A 23,190-nucleotide genomic window follows, 5' to 3' on the forward strand; every position below is an offset into this window, starting at 1 on the left:
TTAGCAACACATTTTCTTTTCATTGTTTTTAGTTATTTTTTGTTTATCTCATTAGTTAAATGAGATCCTGATTATCTATTAAGCAAAAATGAAGTCCCAATTTATTTAATGAATCTTTTGGACAAAACTGGGCAACTTTAAATTGCAGTGTATAATGAATATGAATGAATATAATATAATATAATATAAAAATGAATATGAAAAGCTGTATCTGGTCGTGATTTATTTCTGATCTGTCTTTCTGATCAGGTGAGTCCAAACGGAGCGGTTCTGACCTACAGTGACCCCTCTCTCGTATTCGTCTTCCTGCTGGTCTTCGCCGTGTCCACCATCAGCTTCAGCTTCATGATCAGCTCCTTCTTCTCCAGAGGTAATAAAATCTAATATCATTGTGTTCTTATTATATTCAGGCTGTTCAGCATTATAACACAATATATATACATACACTGACATGCCAAAAGTCACGGGAAACTAGTGGACAGTGGACAGTGCAGTGCAGTGGGTGATAATGATGGTGACTGGCAGTTTCTGGCTAGAATTGTCCTGGCTGAATTGTATTGGTATTTAATAATTTAATAATTTTAGTGTTTTACTAAAATTTGTCTTAAAATATCTTAACACTTCTTGCTCAAAAAGGAGCTTTAAAATTCGCATTTTTGCAGGTAACCAAAACTTTTTTACAGTATTGTACATCTTTTAAGCAATATAGAAGGTGTAATTTTGCTGAAAACTGGAATTTGATACAGATTTACATTTATATGCTGATTGAACTGGCACTAATATGTTGAATGGCTAGCTAAGCTAGGCTAAGCTAATCATCTAGAAGTGATTCTAGCTAACCCTACATTATTGCACAGGTTGTTTTAAAGGAGAAATCTGGTGTAAAATGGACTTTTGTTGTAGTAAAACATGATAAAATGTATTTACCTTTGATGAATAGCACACCTCCGTTCTCCCACAGCGTTCAGAGATCCAGACATTTTAACAGTTCAGTCCTAACACCCTTCAGACTGGGTGATACGAGGCATAATTTACCCTGATAAATCACTTTTTACACCGTTATCCAGCTCAAAGTAGCTCCACACCTCCTTACTAGAATCTGGAGAGCCCTGACATTTAAAACGAGGCATTAATAACTTAAAAAGTGCAGAAGAAGCTTATTTAAAACCTCTGTTTACATCCTGTAATGCTACTAGCTTCAGCTCCGAGCGCCGCCATTACTGTACTGATAATGACATAGACATATATATACACATAGACTCTGCATAGCATAGCAGCTGGCACCAGGATGCAGGCTAAGCGGAGTCTATGTATATACATGTCTATGACATTATCACGGAGAAAAAGCTAGTTTAATGGGATGTAAACTTTGTGAAGTACTTTTTATCATGTTTTATTACACCAAAAGTCTATTTTACACCAGAGTTCTCCTTTAACCTCACACTTACACTAACATTGTGTTAACACTAGCTTATTATAATGTTGTGAAAATGTAGAATAGGTTAAAACAGAGATTATTTTGTTGTTTTGTTGGTTTTGTTTGCCTCCCTTTACCCCTCCCTCTTTCTACTTCCACCAGGTGAGCTAATGTTCCTCCTGAGAGCTGAATAATTCATGAGATTAGATCAGGTTACAGGTTAGATCTTGTGTTTTGGGAGTCTGGGAGAAGGAGCTTTAAAAGGATGAGTGAATTCTGAGGCAGATTAATCTGCAGACTAGAAGAAATCAACATGCTAACTGTATAAGATAACTGCATGTTGTTTTGTTAATAATGGGTTTATATTGCTAATTGCTGATGAAAGTTAGTAGATGTTTTCTCTGTATTGTACCTAAGCCTTGCTCTGATACATCAGCTAACAGACACCTGTGAGTCTCTCTCTGACTCCGGCTGCTGATGGAGTAATGGCATGGTTCATTGTTGTTATCAGTGTTAGCATTTTGTAACCAGAAAAAAAAAAAAAAACGCTCAGAATGCTGTAGGTGTGTTTTAATGTTTCTGTTCTTTAAGAAACCAAAAAAAAAAACTTTTTTATTTTTATTTTAAGTCACTGTTTGACTATACTAAATAAAATTTAAATATTTATTTTATTGCATTATTTTTTTGTAATTAATTGATATAAAATAAATATTATTATTGTGAAATTTCCCTGAAATATTGTGATATTATTATTATATAACCATATTGCCCACCGTGTTCCTAAAAAGTGGGGTCTTGAAAAAAGTCTTTAAAAAGGGCCAGATTAAATTTTATGTAGTCAAGTCTTATATTTTAACTTTAACTTTTTTTGTTGATTTTTGAGAATAACGGTCTAGTAGTAAATTAGTTGAGTAAGTGTTCTCTGTTTGTTGGGGCTACTGGTGTCGTGAATAAACTGTGGTGAATAAACTACAAATCACATGATGACTGCAGACAGGAAACGGCCCTGTTCACCCACTACCTGCCCGCCAAATACAGCACCAGTCAAAAGTTACACCTCTTCCCTTTCAGAGTTTTCTTTCTTTTTCTTAATTTTTAATTTAATATTGAAGATTATATTTAATCTCTACAGAAATATACACATCTCAGTTCATCAGATTTAGATCAGGGGATTAATGGGGAGGACTAACACTGTTCAGCTGATCTGGGCCATAGAAACCAACTACAGGTGTGAAAACGCTCTTTTATATTTATGTAAATTATGTTTTAAATCAGTAATCCTCACAACTAAGCTGAGAAGTTTACAACAAAGTTTAAAAACAAGTTTCCTCTATCCAATGTATCATGCATTCTTTATTCCAGCGCCCCACGTCCAGGGCTTTATCTCCCCTCAAACATACAAGTATACACTAGTATTTTAATTTTAGACACCACTAATATAAATATAAATGCAATCAACAGGTTTAGATACGGGGATTAATGTGGAGGACAAACACTTGTCTTTATATATATATATTCATTTACAATGTAGAAAATAAATTAAATAAAAAAAATTAAGAGATTTGAGAGAATGCTTAAAGTAGTCGGTTATGAAAAACCTGGAAAAGTCATGGAAACTGAAAATATAAAATTTTCAGGCCTGGATAAGTTTTGGAAAAATTAAAAAACCCAGAAAATTTTGGAAAAGTCATGAAAATTTGGTCTGTTAATGGGAAAAACTCTATTTTGAGCTAAAAAAAAAATACATCAGCTCAGAGTTAATTCAGTAATTTAGTCCTAAACAATGGAGCGTAACAATGGAGACATTTTAGTATTAAAATTGTGTATCTGATTAATTTTAAGCCTACTATTATCAATTTTGATGATAGTTTCAGTTGATTTTTGGTTTTATTTGGTTTATTTGGTTTCATTGTTATGTTTTAGGATCTAGGAAAAATAGTTAAAAGTATTTTTTTCAGTATAAAACGTCTTTTGCTCACCTTAATCAGTGTAATCAACATGCAGTATAATATGAAAATGGTTCATCTCACATATTTGCAAATATGCCCCTGCAAACACTACTAAAACTAAAACAAAATTACAATGTTATGTTTTAGTGTTATGTAAAACTAATGTTTTTTATATTGCTTTTTTAAAAGTAATAAAGTAATGAAGCATTAAAAAAAAAAATTTAATATGTATTTTTTTTTATGAAAAATGAGTGAATTATCCTAATTGAATCATTACCTGTTAGAGGTAAGGAACACTAGTGCACTAAATATTGATAAAATAATTAGTAATGAGTTAGTAAAAATATATTCACACTGCTTGTAAGGATTTTTGGATAATTAAACATGCACCGTTTCAAATTAACCCCAAAGCACCATTGCTGTTCCTGACAAATAAAGATTATAGGAAGGTTAAAAATCGTATGGTCATGAAAATTTGCCTTTAAGGCATGAAAAAGTCATGAAAAAAACATGGAGCTTTTAAACCCTCCCTCCACCCTGCAGTCTCTGAAAATGGAGCTGAATCAATATCTCTCTGCACTCTCTCAGTACACCATGTTTCAGCTCAGAGCCGCACATTATCCAGCACTTCTCACACGATGCAGTAAAAATAGCCCAGCATGTCATTTTCATTCTTTTATTCACTCCTTTTCTCCTCTTTTCTTTCTCAGTCGTTTATTTTTAAGTCCTGTATTTGTGAGGGTCTGTGACGACAGCAGCTCTAACAGGATGTGGTGGTGGTCTGTAGTGAAGAGCTTCGAGTGATAGAGTGTAGTGTTCACACTGCTTACCGATGCTATACCTTATATTCACTAATTATTTTCTCACCTTTAATTTGGAGTTCTGGCTGAGCCCGACCCGATCCGCCCCATAAACGGTCATTATGAGCCCGAGCCTGATTTAAACCCCGCATTTTTTAAGTTAGTAGAGCAACATTGCAGCACTGAAGAAGCATAGACCTGTTATTTAAAACCAGTGTTTATTAAGAAAAGCTGCATTTTTGAATGTTGTGCTTCTACAGTATAAACAGAACAAAACGGAGAAAAGCTTTTAAAGTGTTGTTGGTGTGTTTCAGAGTTGCTGAACCATATTCATATTTTTCTGCAGATTCTGTTCTTAAGAACCCTAAAAAACAAATTTTTAACATTTTTATTTGTCCATTTTTTGTCCATTTTTTTGTCCATTTTTCATTATTATTTAATACAAAATCAGGGTGTTGGTAAGTCACTGTTAGACTGTACTAAATGAAACTTAAATATTTATTTTATTGCAGTATTCTTTTTTATTAATTATTTAATTAATTAATTAATTTGATATAAAAAGTCTGTTTTGTGATGTCGCATTATGTATTATTATTGCGAAAATTCCCTGAAATATTCCACTGTGTTCTTTTTTTAAAAACACAATTTTATTTGTGTTACTTTATTGCTGTATTGTGATGATCACGCTATAGCTTTATATAAAATAAATATAACAAACTCGCCCGAGTTCAGGTCGGGCTCGCATTCGGGGCAAAGAATGGAAACCAGGGGTCGGCAAATAAAATTTGGCTGTGAGTCAGATATTTTCCAAGCCATTACATGGCCACAAAAAAAGATCTGTTTTGTAAAATGAAGTGTATTTGGATGGATTATAGATTAGTAGCTCTCCAGCCCAGAGGGTTGTTGAACCCAATTGCAGAACAATTGATCTCAAAGCCAAGAAATAAACCCAAGAAGAAAGGAAAAAATTAATGTTTTTTAATTATCGTTCATTATAGTTCAAACAACCTCACCGGCCAGATGTTTCATGCTTGAAGGCCACAACTTATATTTATTATATTATATTATTGGCTTGTCAGTGTATTATTGGAAGGATTTCAGGGTCAGTGGTCTTTTCTGTTGTCTTTATTTTATTTCTCTCTCTCTCTCTCTCTCTCTCTCTCTCTCTCTCTCTCTCTCTCTCTCTCTCTCTCTCTCTCTCTCTCGTAGCGAATGTAGGCGCAGCAGCCGGCGGCTTCATCTACTTCTTCAGCTACCTGCCGTACCTGTTCCTGTGGCCCCGCTACGACCTGCTGTCTCACTCTCAGAAGGTCTCCGCCTGTCTCATCTCCAACGTGGCCATGGCTATGGGAGCCCAGCTTATCGGGATGTTTGAGGGCAAAGGTCAGTCCCTGTTTTCTTATGTACATCATTTATCTCTCTGTTTCTGTTAGTCATTAATTTTAATTTAGTTTAATTTAACTATTTAATAATAAAACTAGCATTAGAGACCAGCAACTGTGTTAAAAAAAAATACGACTGAGCATTCATTTAAAAGTAAAGTCCCACCCTTCACCAAAAGGAGCCAATCAGCTTGTTGGCATGCCAGTGTAATTTTCATTAACTCTCTGGTGCATGGTGCAGCTTTTTGTTAATTATGCCATCCCTTTACTTTTTTTAAATGTTTTTCTTTTAATATAATATCAGAGACATGTCTCAGTCAAGATAAATTAAAATATTAAAAAAAAAAAAAAAAAAAAAAATTTATTATGCAGTTTTGGAATTATTATTAATTATTTTTTACTCTTTTTCTTTTCATGTAATATCAGAGACATGTCTCAGCACAATAAAATAAAATTCTTAAATTCTTTTTTTTTTCTTTTTTTTTACTAAAACAGTCTTTTTTTATTTATGCAGCTAGGCAACTTTTTGGAATTATTACACCATTTTTTGCATATTTTTATCAGCCTAATAAAATTATAGGTAAAAGTATTGCCTCAAGGCAACATTATGCAGTTGGGTCACTGTTTGGAATTATTACACCATTTCTTCGCATATTTTTTACTGTTTATCTTTTAATATAATATCAGAGACATGTCTCAGCCCAATAAAATTAAAATCCTTTTCTTCACTTACTTTTTACATTAATAAAACAGTGTTCATTTTATTTATTTGTTTATTTTTTTATTTTATTTTGATTCTTCTTCTTATTATTATTTAAAACAATTATTTTATACAATATGAGAGACATATCGCCGTCCTATAAAATTAGTAGGGAAGCCTCGCCCTCCTTGACATGGAGATCTGCGTAAGCACAGTGTTCAAAGCAAGCCGAGAAATCATGTATTTTTTGGCCATTATGGAGTCAAACGCTTTAAACCATCCCATAACTTATAAAGGCCTTGCTACCTTCCTGGATCTTGTTCTGAGAAAAAAAAAAAATTAAATATGGGAGAAAATTTGCAATAACATAAAAAAAAAAAATACTATTTAAATATATAGCATGCTGTGTTTGATGTTTTTGGTGCTATAAATAAATACTGGTACTTATAACATTATACTTCTTTAAGGTTTTTGTTATATAATAATATATAATCACAATATAACGGTTTTATTTATGTTGAAATGTGAGTTTTTTTAGTCCTATATCTCAGCTGAGCTGCTGTACTCCTGTCCTGTGTGTTTGGTATTCAGGTACTGGGATCCAGTGGAGTAACCTGTTTGATTCGGTAACTGTGGACGATGATTTCTCGATAGCTCAGGTTCTGGGTCTGCTGCTGCTGGACACGCTGCTGTACGGTCTGGTGGCCTGGTATGTGGAGGCTGTGTTCCCTGGGGAGTACGGGATGCCACGCCCATGGTACTTTTTTGTGCTGGTAGGTGGTCTATGCATTTCATAAATAAATACATAAATTCAGTGTTTTATTCAGTTTTATATTGTTTTAAAATGTTCAGCATTGTAGATTAATACTAAAGTAATTCAAACTATAAAGAAAAAACGTAAAAAGTGTTAAACAAACCAGAATATGTTTTATATTTTAGATTATTTAAAGTAGCATCTCTTGCTTAGATGACAGCTTTATAAATAATTTTCTTAGTCAGATTTATGAGGTTTATTATAATATATCGGCAACATTTTTGCATATCCTAAACAATATTATAGCCTGAAATATTGAGCCATGTCACCCACCCCTAATTATCACATCAGGGAATTACTTTTTTACTGTTCTAATTCCCATTTTATATCTACTAGAGGCAGATTATATCTGTACTGTATCATTTATTTTATTTTAATCCTGGATATATGGAGATATTTGGAGCATTATTATTAGGATCATGATATTCTGGATCATTGACTTCTGTTACAAATCTGATCAAATTCTTTAATAAAATATCATTCAAATGTTATAGAAACGTTATAATGATGAAACTGGCGCTCATCAGGAGTGCCACGGGAAAGGAAAAGTTCATCAGTTTGTTTAACACTTTTAAATTTGTGAAATTTCATTTGTCAAATGAAAGACTTCATTTATAGCTGTCTGCTTGTCTTGCTAAAGCCTGAACGACTGGAAATACAGGTTTCAGAACCAGGCTTATCTGTTTAAACCCGCAGCTTAATGTAAACACATAAATACTGTATAATGCTTCAGTAATGCATGGAGCAGTTAGATTTTTAACTGCAGTGTGTAATATAAGCTGTGTTTGTGTCTCCTCAGCCCTCGTACTGGTGCAGCAGCCCCCGCGTGGCTCTGGTGATGGAGAAGGAGGAAGAGGAGGATGCAGAGAAAGCGCTGAAGGGAGAGTTTATAGAAGAAGAGCCGACTGGACTGGTGTCCGGAGTCAAGATCAAACACCTAGCCAAGGTACCGCTATACACCAGCGTGTGACATCATCACAAGCGTGTGACATCATCACCAGCATTTTATTATTTTTATAATTAATTACATTTTATAATTATTAATTTAATAAAACAGTGATAGAGCGATACATAGAGAGATAGAGATACATATATACCTACTTACTGACTTACATACTGACTTACATACTGACTTACTGACTTACATACTGACTTACATACTGACTTACATACTGACTTACTGACTTACATACTGACTTACATACTGACTTACTGACTTACTGACTTACATACTGACTTACATACTGACTTACATACTGACTTACTGACTTACATACTGACTTACATACTGACTTACATACTGACTTACTGACTTACATACTGACTTACATACTGACTTACTGACTTACATACTGACTTACATACTGACTTACTGACTTACATACTGACTTACATACTGACTTACTGACTTACATACTGACTTACATACTGACTGACTGACTTACTGACTTACTGACTTACATACTGACTTACTGACTTACATACTGACTTACTGACTTAGTTACTGACTTACTGACTTATAGACTTAGTTACTGACTTACTGACTTAGTTACTGACTTACTGACTTAGAGACTGACTTACTGACTGACTTACTTACTGACTGACTGACTTACTTACTTACTGACTGACTTACTTACTGACTTACTGACTTACATACTGACTTACTGACTTAGTTACTGACTTACTGACTTATAGATTTAGTTACTGACTTACTGACTTACTTACTTACATACTGACTTACTGACTTAGTTACTGATTTACTGACTTAGTTACTGACTTACTGACTTAGAGACTGACTTATTGACTGACTTACTGACTTACTGACTGACTGACTTACTGACTGACTGACTTACTTACTTGCTTACTTACTTGCTTACTGACTTACTGACTGACTTACTGACTGACTTATTCACTGACTTATTCACTGACTTATTCACTGACTTACTGTCTGACTTACTTGCTTACTGACTTGCTTACTGACTTGCTTACTGACTTATTGACTGACTGACTTACTTACTTACTGACTTATGTACTTACTGACTGGCTGATTTACTGACCTGCTTACTTACCGACTTACTTAATGACTTACTGATTTACTTACTTACTGATTTACTTACTGACTTACTGACCATTTCTTTTATCATTACGTTATTTCTTTACTTATTTTTTATTGTTTTTCTGTAATACAATATCATAGACCTGCTAGACAGCTAATGAAATTAGGAGTAAAATTGGATAATATTTTTTAGGATGCACTGCCAGGAATTAGTAACATGCATATTATTTTATTTAACAGTTTTAGTTTAAATAACTTTATAGGTAAATATATTTATATTTGTATAGTTGGGAGTAGTTAGACAGAACGAGGTCAGTGTGTGAGTGCTACTGCGGGAAATCTTTTTGTTTTGAGTTTTTATAACTGATTCGAGAGACAAAATAATGAGACGTGTTTTCTCCCTGTAGGTTTTTAAAGTGGGCAATAAGTCCAAAAAAGCGGTGAAGGATCTCACTGTGAACATGTTTGAAGGCCAAATCACTGTGCTGCTGGGACATAACGGAGCCGGGAAGACCACTACACTGTCCATGCTGACTGGTACGATTCTCCTTTATCTCTGAGTATCTTTGATTAAGTAGTAAGGAGAACCACATGATGCAAAATCAAACAAATGAGACAAAAATAAGAACAATTTATTGCTAGAAATGCTTGTTTGCTTAGGGTCATTGTCCTGTTGCATGACCCACGTTCTTTTTGAGGTTCAGCTTATAGATAGACAATACCACCCCCACTCTTTTTCACAGATGAGATCCTGGAACGCATTTTTTCCTTTCTCCAAATATGATCCATTATACAGGGTTTTACTCACACATAGTGACTCTAATTGATGAGTCCATTACTTTTTTTAAAAAAAATTCCAGTTTCTCTGATTGTATTATTTATAGGTTTATGTTTGAGTAAAATGAACATTGTTATTTTATAAACTACAGACATAATTTCTCACAAATTCCAAATAAAAATATTGTAATTTGGAGCATTTATTTGCAGAAAATGAGGAATGACTGAAATAACAAAAAGATGCTGAAAAGCTTTCAGAACCCAAATAATGCAAAGAAAACAAGTTCATATTCATAAAGTTTTAAGAGTTCAGAAATAATCAATATTTAGTGGAATAACCCTGGTTTTTAATCACAGTTTTTTTCATGCATCTTGGCATCATGTTCTCCTCCACCAGTCTTACACACTGCTTTTGGAGGATAACTTTATGCTGCTTTACTCCTGGTGCAAAAATCTCCCTCTTGATTATATTCCAGAGTGTTTTAAATTGGTAAAATCAAAGAAAATCATAATTTTTAAGTGGTCTCTTATTTTTTCCAGAGCTGTATTTAATATTGGATAATTTTCTTCAATAAATAATTATGCAGGTCTTGTACTTCCGCCCCGTTTGTTTGATTTGGTTCTCTTGAGCTACTTTTCGAAGTTTTATACAAAATTATAGATTTTATTTATTTAAATACTTATTTTACTTGCTGGATAATGTAACTGATATTGATATCCCACCGTTTTCATCCTTTAATCCTGTTATCCTTTCTTTCTTTCTCTCCTCCCAGGCTTGTTTCCTCCCAGTAGTGGCCGAGCCTATATTAATGGGTATGATATCTGCCAGGACATGGCGTTAATCCGCCGCAGTCTGGGTCTGTGTCCTCAGCATGATGTGCTTTTCGACAACCTGACCGTTCGAGAACACCTGCTCTTCTACACCCAGGTATTCCCCATTCTCTCATTTACATAATCCATCATATGACCTTTTTTAACCTCCTCAACAGATCATTTAACCCCGTCTGTCCTAGATAGCTTCACTCTGATAGCAGTGCTGCTCTCATACTGACAAAGGAGATGTTTTCTCACATTATAAAAGAATATTAAAGTGATCCAGACTATGAAGGAACACATAAGGAATCATGTAGTAACTCAAACTAGTGTTAAACAAACCAAAATCACTCTGTAAAGAAGCTTTTAGGTGGTTTCTGAGGCTGAACACTCTAATAAACTAATAAATAATCATGTGTAATAGAGGAAACTCTTGCTATTCTTTTTCTGGGATGCTCCTGATGAGTGCCAGTTCCATCATTATTATGTTTTTGATGGTCTTTCCTTGTGACTGCACTTGACAGTTCTCTCAAAGTTCCTAAAATTGACTTAAAATTGCATTCTACCGAAGTTATTGTTTACTTTTCTTTGCTTAGTTGTAGTGCTGGGCAGTTGTCACGATTAATTCAGTCTGAGAGAAGAAGCTTGTACCGGAAAAAGTTCACAGCACTGTTCCAGCACTTTTGACGCATATATTTGCATATTCTAAGCATATACTTAACTAGAAATAAATCCCACTGCTTCTAACAAGTGCAGTCTTCGCTCTCCTGTGAGGATTCGTGATTTATTGTGAAAAACTAGAATAATCTCTCCTTCAAAGTTTTTTCTGTGACTGTTAAGTGCGTTATTTCTCAGTTTTCAGTCAGAAAACCGTGTTTTAATGTATATGTTTTTAACAGGTAAACCTAGTTTTAAACTATTTCTTTGTTCTGTGTAGTTTATTTTTTAGTAAGGTGGATGGGAAGTCGAGTAAAATCTGAGTTTTGGAATATAATCAAGAGGAAGATGGATGATCACAAGCCATCAAACCACCAAACTGAACTGCTTGAATTTTTGCACCAGGAGTAAAGCAGCATAAAGTTATCCAAAAGCAGTGTGTAAGACTGGTGGAGGAGGAGAACATGATGCCAAGATGCATGAAAACCGTGATTAAAAAACAGGATTAGTCCACCAAATATTGATTTCTGAGCTCTTAAAACTTTATGAATAGGACTGCATTATTTGAGGTCTGAAAGCTCTAAATGAGAATATTTTTATGTGGAATTTGGGAGAAATGTTGTCTGTAGTTTATAGAATAAAACAACAATGTTCATTTTACTCAAACATAAACCTATAAACAGCAAAATCAGAGAAACTGATTCAGAAACTGAAGTGCTCTCTTCATTTTTTTACAGAGCTTTACTTTAGAGTTTACAGTAAAGATCATATTCATAACTCTCTATCTTTCTTTCTCTCTCTCTCTCTCTCTAGTTAAAGGGCTATCCCCGCAGTAAAATTCCGGATGAGGTGGATCGGATTATTCGAGTCCTGAACCTGGAGGACAAGAGGAACGCCCAGTCCAAGACTCTCTCTGGTGGGATGAAGCGAAAGCTCTCCATTGGAATCGCCCTCATAGGAGACTCAAAGGTCAGAATTATGTTTTTACTGTATTTATGATAAGCTTTACTTTGTTTAGCACTTTTTTATAACTGATATTAACATATTGGCCCCTATTTTAGCGATCTGTAGTAGAGCTGTCAACCGTGCAGTAGGGGTGTGCCATATATTGCCAATTATTATATACAATATAATAATACAATATATATTTTTGAATATCATGAATAATATTATACCCTGAAATATGGTTCCACATCACCCACCCCTAATTATCACATCAGGGTTCGACTTTTTTTTACTGTTTTTAGCAAAAGAAAAATTCATACTGTTCTCATTATTATTAGTATCATGACATTCTGGATCAATGGCTTCTGTTAAAATCTTATATAAAATAATTGTATTTCTTATATTTTAGTTAGCGGTGTGCCATATCATATCGTATGCAATTATACAATTACATTTTTATTTTGTTGCAGTAGTGTATTCTTTAAATATTGTTATTTTTCTTTACGGCTATAATACCCACCCCTACAGTGCACCGTGCAGCGTGTCAGTGTGTCTTTGCTATCGTAACGACGGGAAAAGTACACCTTGCGTGGATTTAAATGCACAAAAAATTGTTTATTGTTTATTGTCGATGTAAAAGTTTGGTTTGTGCACTGCTGCGTGTTAATGTGTTGCCAAGATAGCAATGAACGTCTGACTGTTGACGTCGGTCTAGGTCAGGGGTCAGCAACCCCTGACCTGGCTCCACGTGGCTTGTAAAAATAAATTATAAGTATTTAATTGAAGTGTATTTTATTTTGAGGTATTTGCTTTTTTTTAAGTTCTAAATTGGAAGATTATTGTAATCTTGAAATATTAAAACAAAATGATATTTTATTATATTTCATCGCTCAAAATAAGCGTCACATTTGCGAAAGCCGGTATACCAGCCAAAACGCCGTCCATGTATCGATACTTTCAACCCAAGGTAGGCCAGACCCCAGAGACTCTTAAAACGAATGTGACTGGCACGCTGATTGGTTTATTTCACGTTACGCCTAAAAACACCCATTATTAATTAAGAGAATTAGTACATTCCTTTTTGAGCTGTGCAAAGGCGTATTTTTGCACCCTCACGATTCCAAAGACACATTGATACGCCCTAAATCAAATTGCGTAATACGCAAATGACCGGTGCGCTATAGAACGCTAAAATAGGGCCCAAAAAGTATTTGCAGCTCCCAGTGTTTTCTTTTACGTCGAAACCGGGTCCAAATGGCTCTTTGGGGGTTGAAGGTTGCCGACCCCTGGTCTAGGTTGTATTCAGTCAGTGGAGCACCTGTTATTTTTGTTGCAAAGATAGCAATACTCCTGAACACACCTAATTTCCAGAAGCACCATTGCTATTTAATTGACAATAGGCTGTTGGTGAGGTGTAAAATAGGGCCATATTTAAGTTTTTAATGTTGCTGGTTTGTTTTTTAGGTGGTAATGCTGGATGAGCCGACCTCAGGTATGGATCCGTCAGCTCGACGGGCCACGTGGGACCTGCTGCAGGGCGAGAAACGCGGCCGCACCATCCTTCTCACCACACACTTCATGGACGAGGCAGACCTGCTGGGCGATCGCATCGCCATCATGGCGGGAGGGGAGCTCCAGTGCTGCGGCTCGCCGCTCTTCCTCAAGAACAAATACGGTGGGATTACGTGTAAAAATAAATAATAATAATAATAATAATAATAACTTATGAATTTGACTGTTTTATTCACTGACCTGTCTGTGCTGTGCAGGTGCTGGATATCACATGGTGATAGTAAAGGACGCTCTGTGTAACGTATCAGAGATCACACGCCTCGTCCACATGTACGTCCCCAACGCCTCCCTGGAGAGCAGCGCCGGCGCCGAACTCTCCTACATCCTGCCTAAAGAGAGCACCAGCAAGTACGTATTACATTTATAATCTTTATTAATAGTTTATGGTCAAATTTTTTATTGTAAATGCAGTCTGAAGTAGCTAACTATGCTAACTCAGCATTACCTCAGGCTATTGAAGAACCTTATTTACAGATATTTGTAGCATAGCTCACACACACACACACACACACACACACACACAATGATGGGAGTGCTGTGGAGCTCCATATAACATACTTCCATCCAAATCCATCCATTCATTTATCCATCACAATCCATCCATCACAATCCACCTTTCTCATCCACCACAGTCCATCACAGTCTCTCCCAATCCATCCCCATTCATTCATCACAATCCATCACAATCCATCCCCTTCCATCCATCCATCCATCCATCACAACCCTTCTCACTCCATACCAATCCATCTATCACAATCCATTCATCACAATCCACCCCTTTCATCCATCACAGTTCTTCCCTATCTATCCATTACAGTCCATCCCCATCCATTCATCTATCCCTATCTGTCCATCCATCCATCTATCGTTCCTAATTCTTCCAACCGATCAATCTATTACAGTCCATTCATCACAACCTATCCATCCATCCATCCATCCATGTGTCTCAATTCATCCCAATTCATCTCAATCTGTCCATTCCAATCCCTTCGTCACAATCCATTTCTTCCATCCCAATTCATCCCGATTATTTCATCCCAATCCATTCCATCCATCTCAATCCATCCCAATCCATCTCAATCTGTCCATCCCAATCCCTTCATCACAATCCATCAAAATCCATTCCTTCTATCTCAATCCATCCCCATCCATTCATTACAATCCATCCACTATCCGAATCCATCCGTCATAATCCAATACAATCCATTCATCAAAGTCCATTCATTCATTCATTCATTCATTCATTCATTTATTTATTCATTTATTCACCACTAGTCCATCCCTCTCATCCATCCCAGTCCATCCCCAGAGTTTAGAAACAACTCTGGTCATTTTACTAAACTTTTAAACCTCAACCAACCACTTTATTCATTCATTCATTCATATATGTATTTATTAGCTTATAAATTCAGCCCCATCAACAGTTCTTTTGGTCTATTATTTTTAGGTTTGAGCTGCTTTTTGCTGAGTTGGAGATGAACAGAGAGGAGCTGGGCATCGCGAGCTATGGAGCTTCTGTGACCACCATGGAGGAAGTGTTCCTCAGGTAAAGACTAGTAGTCCAATTTCAGCAGGAACATGGTGTAAAAAAAATAATAAAACGGCTGTTTACAAGATATGTTTTCCCCCAAATACTGGGTCAGCTTAAATCTAACAGCGTCAAAAATATCAAATCTCATTTTTCTGCAGGTCCCTGTTCTTTAACTGTGCTGTTTGTGCCTTTGTGCAGCTTTACTATAGAGCGTCATTATCAGCTGGGTTAGAGGAGACTGTGGAAACTGGAGGGGTTATTTTTTGCTGTTTTTTCCAGTGCCCTGCGGTTATAATTACATCTTTTATCCTTTCAAAAAACGTTTTTCTTAATGTGTTTTTAGAGACGATATTTCAAAAGAGACGAAATATTGATATTTGGAAATCTACTTTTAAAATGTTTCGTTTTTTTATGAAAAAAAGAGCTCTGGTGTTTCTATTTAACCCTGCTTTAGTTCACTGAATTAGCGGTCTATGAAGAAAGACAGGATTTGGCTCTTGCTCATGAATATTTATACATGCAAACATATCGCCTCTGATTGGCTAACAGCACTGCAGCAGAGAACGCCTACCTGCCTCCCCCTCACAGTGAATTTTATTGCCCTAAAACTAAAACTAAAAAGGACATTGAAGCCTCAAAATCTGCTCTATATAATAAAATCCGACATGAGTGGCTCCCGCTTTGACCGGTGTTCTGTCAAGTTGTGCTGCCTTGTCAAACGGTGCTTCCCTAGTGTTTACTTAAGGTCTCGGTAAAATGCAGAATCAACCGGAGATCCGATTTAAACCCACAGTTACTTACACAAGACAGGTAACGCTAACTAGCTCTGTAAACATAAGCTATAAAAAGAGCTGTTAGCTCCACCTTAGCTGTAGCTCCTAATGCTTTAGCCCGGGTTCAGCTCTTTCTGTGTGCCGAGGTGGGCGAGGCCATCAAATCAAAATTTTGTGATTGACTTGTATTTCTGAGGATTTTCTTTTACTAGCTACTGCAGACAATCAATCAATCGATCAATCAATCAACCTTTATTTTTACACAGAAGTACATGTAGCCGAGCATTTACAGAAACAGGGATTGACAAAAAATAATAGCTAAATTGAATTATAAAATAACAATAAAAAAAATAATTTAAAAAAAAACGTAGAAGTAGAATAAAAAATATTTATAACAATTAAGATAAGAAATTAAGATCAAAAGAAGATAAAATAATTAATACAACAAAAATTAGTTAAAATTAGGCTAAAACTAACTTTCACGTAATAAAATAAAAATACAAAAAAATAAATAAATGAACTAAAAAAAAATAAAAGCAATAATAAAAATAATAATAATAAAAGAAAATCAAAATAAGGTAAAAAGCAATAATACGAAACTATATATATATTTAAAATAAGAATAATAATAATAAAATAAGGAAAGAAGTAAAAAGAAAATAAATAAAGAACTAAGAAAATAACTACAAGGGAGGCTGAGAAACAGCTTCATATGCAGCTTCTTATACAACTCAAATCCAACTCTGGATTTTAGCGAAATGAGACTTTAAAATAATGCAAATTTGTGTGTGTGTGTTTATATATTAGAGTGGGGAAGCTGGTGGACTCCAGTCTGGATATTCAGGCCATTCAGCTCCCAGCCCTCCAGTACCAGCACGAGCGCAGGTCACATGACTGGACGGTGGACGACACCAGCAGCACTAGCGGTCTGACTGACGTGACGGATTTCACAGATAGCGGCACGCTCATCTCCGAGGACTGTTCCAACATCAAACTCAACACAGGGGTCAGTCCTTCCTTCCTCAACTATATTAACGTATTTTTTTCACACTAAAATGCACTTAAAATCCTTAAATCTTCCCAAAAATCCTCAGAGCTCCTTATAATCCAGTGCACTTTACATTTACATTTACATTTACATTTACATTTATGGTATTTAGCAGACGCCCTTATCCAGAGCGACTTACAACAGTGCTTCAAAGTTACTTAAGATATCCAAAGCTAGTTTGTAGACTAGGATCAAGAGATACACAGAGCTTAATCATGTTTAGAACCCTAGGAACCTTTTTTTTTTTTTTTTTTAGTTTAGGAACTCTTTAAAAAGATGTGTCTTCAGTCGACGTTTGAAGACGGCGAGTGACTCTGCTGTTCTGACATCCAGTGGAAGTTCATTCCACCACCTTGGTGCTCCAGCACAGAGAAGAGTCTGGATGTCTGTTTTCTGTGAGTTTTAAGTGATGGAGGTTCGAGCCGAGCCGTGCTGGAAGCTCTAAGAGCTCTTGGTGCAGATCTGGCTTTGACCATCGCCATCAAGTATGAAGGTGCTGGTCCGTTTTTTGCCTTGTAGGCCAGAGTTAGGGTTTTGAATCGGATGCAGGCGGCAACAGGAAGCCAGTGGAGGGAACGCAGCAAAGGAGTCACATGACTGAACTTCGGAAGATTGAAGACGAGTCGTGCTGCAGCATTCTGAATTAATTGTAGTGGTTTGGTGGCTCTCAGTGGAAGACCAGCCAGTAGAGAGTTGCAGTAGTCAAGTCTTGAGATGACAAGAGACTGCACAAGCACCTGAGTGGCTTCCTGAGACAGAAACGGTCGAATTCTTCGGATGTTGTACAGGAGAAATCTGCATGACCGAGTCAGATTTGCAATATGGCTCGAGAATGATAACTGGTCATCCATTACTACACCAAGGCTTCGTGCTTCTGCCGATGGAGTGACCAGTGAGTTCTCGAAAGAGATGGAGAGATTGTTGTGAAGGCTCGTAGTTCCTGGGATGAACAGAAGGTCAGTCTTGCTGGGGTTGAGTTTTAGGTGATGAGAACTCATCCACATCGAGACATCACTGAGACATGCTGAGATGCGGGATGAAACCTGAGTGTCGGAAGGAGGAAAAGAAAGGATTAGTTGAGTGTCATCCGCATAGCAGTGGTATGAGAATCCATGAGAAGATATTATTTCACCCAGAGAGCGAGTATAGAGTGAGAAAAGAAGAGGACCAAGCACCGAGCCTTGTGGAACCCCAGTGGAGAGTGGCAGATGTTGCCCCTTGCCAAGTTACCTGGTAGGAACGGTCCACCAGGTACGATGCAAACCACTGCCATGCAGAGCCAGTGATTCCAAGGCTGGTGAGGATGGAAAGGAGAATGCTGTGGTTGACCGTGTCGAAAGCAGCAGAGAGATCAAGGAGAATCAGAACAGATGACAGGTTGGTAGCTTTTGCTGCATGAAGCTTCTCTGTAACTGCAATGAGGGCAGTTTCAGTAGAGTGTGCAGGTTTGAAGCCAGACTGGTTTGGATCCTGAAGATTGTTCTGAGTGAGAAAGAGAGAAAGTTGGTTGTAGACAGCACGCTCAAGGACTTTAGAAAGGAAAGAGAGGAGAGAAACTGGCCTGTAGTTGCCAACATCCAAGCTGTCTAGAGTTGGTTTCTTCAAGATAGGAACCACTCTGGCAGTCTTAAAAGTTGATGGAACATGACCAGATGATAGAGATGTGTTAATGATGTGAGTGATGAACGGAAGGAGGTCAGGAGCAATTGTCTGAAAGAGGGAAGATGGTAAAGGGTCAAGTGGGCAAGTGGTTGGATTGTTAGAATGTAGAAGATGAAGGATTTCATCTGTGGAAAGCAGAGAGAAGTGAGACAGAGAAGTAGAATGTGGAAGATAGAGCTTGGTGGGAAGGGTAGAGGCAGGGGGAAAGGATTGGCAGATATTTGCTACTTTCTCCTCAAAGAAGTTGACAAAATCATCCGGGGAGAGGGTTGTGGGAGGTTGAGGAATGGGAGGGTTTAGCAGAGATGAGAAGATGGTGAAGAGTTTGCGAGGGTCAGATGCTGATTCTTCCAGTTTCCTTTTGTAGAAAGAGGATTTTGCAGCAGTTACCTCTGTTGAAAATCGGGATAGGAGAGATTGGTAAAAGCAAAGGTCTGAGTATTGTTGAGATTTTTTCCACTTTCTCTCGGCTAGCCTTAGCTCTCTACGGTTGTTGCGTAGAACATCCGACAGCCATGGGGTGGCTGGAGAGGATTTTGCTGGCCTTGAAGTAAGAGGAGAGAGAGTGTTGATGGAAGAGGCGATAGATGAGAGGAAGGTGTTGGTAGCTGTTTCCAGAGGGAGGGAAGAGAAGGAGTCAGGATTCGGAAGAGTGGTCAAGATAGTTGAGGCAAGAGAGGAGGGAGATATAGCACGAAGATTGCGATGAGTAGTGGAAGTTGAAGAGGTTGTGTTTGTAGGAAGAGCAGGAAGAGAGAGCGTGAAGGATAGGAAGTGATGGTCAGAGAAATCTAGAGGAGTCACAGTTAGATCCAGAGCTGGAGCAGGTCTGCTAAAGACAAGGTCTAGAGTGTTTCCTGCTCTGTGAGTTGGAGCAGACAGATTGAGGGAGAGAGAAAAAGAAGACAGAAGTGGAAGAAGACAGGATGACTGTAGGTTCTCTGAGGGGAGGTTGAAGTCACCAAGGAGGATAAGTGAGGATTCAACCGGTAACCCACTCAGGAGAGTGTCCAGTTCATCAATGAAGTTGCTCAGTGGGTCAGGAGGACGATAGAGAACAATGATATTGAGTTTGACAGGAAAAGAGATAGTGACAGCATGAAATTCAAAAGAAGAGATGTCAAGATGCAGAAAAGAGAGTACAGTGAAGGACCACTTACGCGACAGAAGCAGGCCAGTTCCACCACCCCTGCCGGTTGGCCGTGGAGAGTGGGAGAAGGCAAAAGCAGATGACAGGGCAGCTGGAGTTGCAGAGTTCTCTGGAGTGATCCAAGTCTCAGTCAGAGACTGGAAGTCCAGAGATTGAGCAGAGGCAAGAGCTGTGATGAAGTCAGCCTTTAGAACTGCAGAATGGCAATTCCAGAGTCCCCCATGCACCAACACCTGAGAACTTAGTGAACTAGGTGGGTACAACAGGTTGCTAGGATTGCGGTTTCTGCCCTGATGCCGGTGTCTACGGGTGTTGCAGGAGATGAGAGTAGGAATTTGGAAGCACATTGTCAAATCTTAAGTTTTACTGTTTGATTTAAATTTGAAAGACTAAAATTTGCTGATCAAAGAGTCAGAGTCCTTGTACAAACACACTTAATTTATCAACAACTGCAGGCTGTTAGCCACACCCCTCTAATTCACACCTTAACTAGCCAGAAACCACACCTGAATCAGCTACCCAAATCAACAAGTCCCAACAAGCACAAGATTACCAAAACAGTTCTAACAGAATTAAGGTAAAAGTATCTTAGAGCCAGCCTACCTTACAAGCAGAGGATAATCAAGTAAACTCCAAGCACACTAAATGAATACTTTATGTATGAATTCTACCAGTCAGGTATTAAGAAGCAGTAAAGCAACTCCGCTGAAGTATAAGCGTTAGCAGTATTAGCATTAGCTGCTAACCACGCTAAGCACTAGCTCTTTCGCTGTTCAGAGGTGAGTAGATTGGACTGTAGTTTGTGTGTTCACTGTGTTAAAACGAGCTACGTGGGACAAAGCGCTAGCTGATGTCTCCTTGGCTTACCGGAACACTTAGGGCTTCCTCAGTGTAGCGCTGTCGAGCGGCATTAGCTGCTAACTATAGTAAAACTCTGGAAATTTAAGCTAACTGTAAATAAACTGAAGTGCTTTACTCACCTAAGAAAGAAGAAATCAGTGTAGATTAACATCCAGCACTCGTTTCACTTTAAAATAATTTTTTTTTTTTTAAGAATTACAGTTTTGTTTACTAAGCTTAGCTGTGCACGTCTCGCAAGCCCTGCTCCTTACTACTGTCGCATAATGTGCCTTATAATCCAGTGTGCCTTATGCATGAAAATAGACCAGAAAATAGATGTTTATTGATAGTGCGCCTTATAAATCTGTGCATCTTATAGTGCAGGAAATAACGGTATGTAAAGTTTTAAAATGCCACTGTTTTTCACCTTTATTTTGGCCATTTAAGCTCTCCAGGTCTAGTGAATAACTTAATAATTGCACAAAATCCAGTGAACTTAAATTATAGAAAACTAAGCAGCAAGTTTCCTGGGCTTTTTAGGAAACAAATAAACTAAGAACTAAAAAAATGGAAAAAAGATTTTAATGAAAAAATTAGAATTTTCGAAGTCTTAGTCTGTAGTAAAGCTGTAATGCTGAAACAGATGGTGTTACTGCTGTTATTCCCTACTGAAGCATTTACACACTTAAACACACACAGCACATTCACACTTTCATTATAATAATAACTAGAAAAACACAGAGAACTCTGTTGAAACTATTAAAGTAGAAGTTATTTTCTTTATAGAAATTACAGATGAAGTCAGAGAGCGGTGAGTACTGTTTCCTACACCTTCAAATGAAGACTCTTAGAAACTGGAGAAAAAAAAAACTGCTACAGGAAGAGTCGCGTCTGGCTGACCCACATGGAAACAGCAGCTTTAGCCTTTAGCTCAGATTAACAAGAGGGTTCTAATAAACACTATGATTTAATCCCTCTGTCTCTTGTTCTGTGTCTCCAGGCTAAGCTGTACATGCAGCAGTTCTACGCCATGTTCCTGAAGAGGGCGCTGTACAGCTGGAGGAACTGGAAGGTGATGGTGGCTCAGTTTTTGGTGCCGCTTATCTTCACCGTCGTGGCCTTGGTGGTGGCCCGTTTCCTGCCTGACCACCAGAACGCGCCTCAGCTTCGTCTAGCCCTCGGCCGATACGGCCCCACCACAGTGCCTGTAGCTCTGGATGCCGATGCGGGGCCCCTGGCTGTGGCCCTCGCCGAGGCCTACGCTGCACAGCTTCCTGCCCAGAGTGCCACGCCCACTACCAACCTAACAGGTAAGGGGTTTTGATGCTCTTTAGAATAATGGGTGCTGCCTTTAGGTATAGAAAGGCAAGGTGCCAATCATGAGCGAGATTGAATACTGGTATCAGCAGCCGGAGTCTGAGCAAGCTTATAAATGGATGAATGGATAGGTGGAAAGTTGAATGGATGGATGGATGGATGGGTGATGGATAGGTGGAGAGTTGGATGGATGGATGAATGGATAGGTGGAGAGTTGGATAGATGGATGGATGTATAGGTGGAGAGTTGGATAGATAGATGGATGGATGGATAGGTGGAGAGTTGGATAGATGGATGGATGGATAGGTGGAGAGTTGGATGAATGGATGGATGGATGGAAGGATGGATGGATGGAGAGTTGAATAGATAGATAGGTGGAGAGTTGAATGGATGGATAGGTGAAGAGTTGAATGGATGGATGGATGATGGATAGGTGGAGAGTTGAATGGATGGATGAATGGATAGGTGGAGAGTTGGATAGATGGATGGATGGATAGGTGAAGAGTTGAATGGATGGATGGATGATGGATAGGTGGAGAGTTGAATGGATGGATGGATAGGTGGAGAGTTGGATAGATGGATGGATGGATAGGTGGAGAGTTGGATGAATGGATGGATAGGTGGAGAGTTGGATAGATGGATGGATGGATAGGTGGAGAGTTGGATGAATGGATGGATAGGTGGAGAGTTGGATAGATGGATGGATGGATAGGTGGAGAGTTGGATGAATGGATGGATGGATGGATGGATGGAGAGTTGAATAGATTGATAGGTGGAGAGTTGAATGGATGGATAGGTGAAGAGTTGAATGGATGGATGGATGATGGATAGGTGGAGAGTTGAATGGATGGATGGATAGGTGGAGAGTTGGATAGATGGATGGAAGGATGGATGGATGGATGGATGGAGAGTTGAATGGGTAGATAGGTGGAGAGTTGAATGGATGGATAGGTGGAGAGTTGAATGGATGGATAGGTGGAGAGTTGG

General features: G+C 37.8%; 1 protein-coding gene across 1 annotated transcript in view; it reads left to right on the forward strand.

The window, feature by feature from the left end:
* abca3b (ATP-binding cassette, sub-family A (ABC1), member 3b) overlaps positions 1–23,190 on the forward strand; it is a 66,957-nt gene that overhangs the window by 20,704 nt on the left and 23,063 nt on the right. Inside the window, exons 8-19 of the mRNA XM_022665108.2 lie at positions 250–370; positions 5,376–5,549; positions 6,840–7,021; positions 7,862–8,008; positions 9,526–9,655; positions 10,669–10,823; positions 12,179–12,334; positions 13,775–13,985; positions 14,080–14,230; positions 15,330–15,428; positions 16,994–17,192; positions 21,887–22,196. Coding sequence (XP_022520829.2) covers positions 250–370; positions 5,376–5,549; positions 6,840–7,021; positions 7,862–8,008; positions 9,526–9,655; positions 10,669–10,823; positions 12,179–12,334; positions 13,775–13,985; positions 14,080–14,230; positions 15,330–15,428; positions 16,994–17,192; positions 21,887–22,196 — 2,035 coding nt within the window. The remainder of the gene's footprint in view (positions 1–249; positions 371–5,375; positions 5,550–6,839; positions 7,022–7,861; positions 8,009–9,525; positions 9,656–10,668; positions 10,824–12,178; positions 12,335–13,774; positions 13,986–14,079; positions 14,231–15,329; positions 15,429–16,993; positions 17,193–21,886; positions 22,197–23,190) is intronic.

Source organism: Astyanax mexicanus, chromosome 19 (assembly GCF_023375975.1).
Source record: "Astyanax mexicanus isolate ESR-SI-001 chromosome 19, AstMex3_surface, whole genome shotgun sequence".
Classification (NCBI taxonomy): Eukaryota; Metazoa; Chordata; class Actinopteri; order Characiformes; family Acestrorhamphidae; genus Astyanax; species Astyanax mexicanus.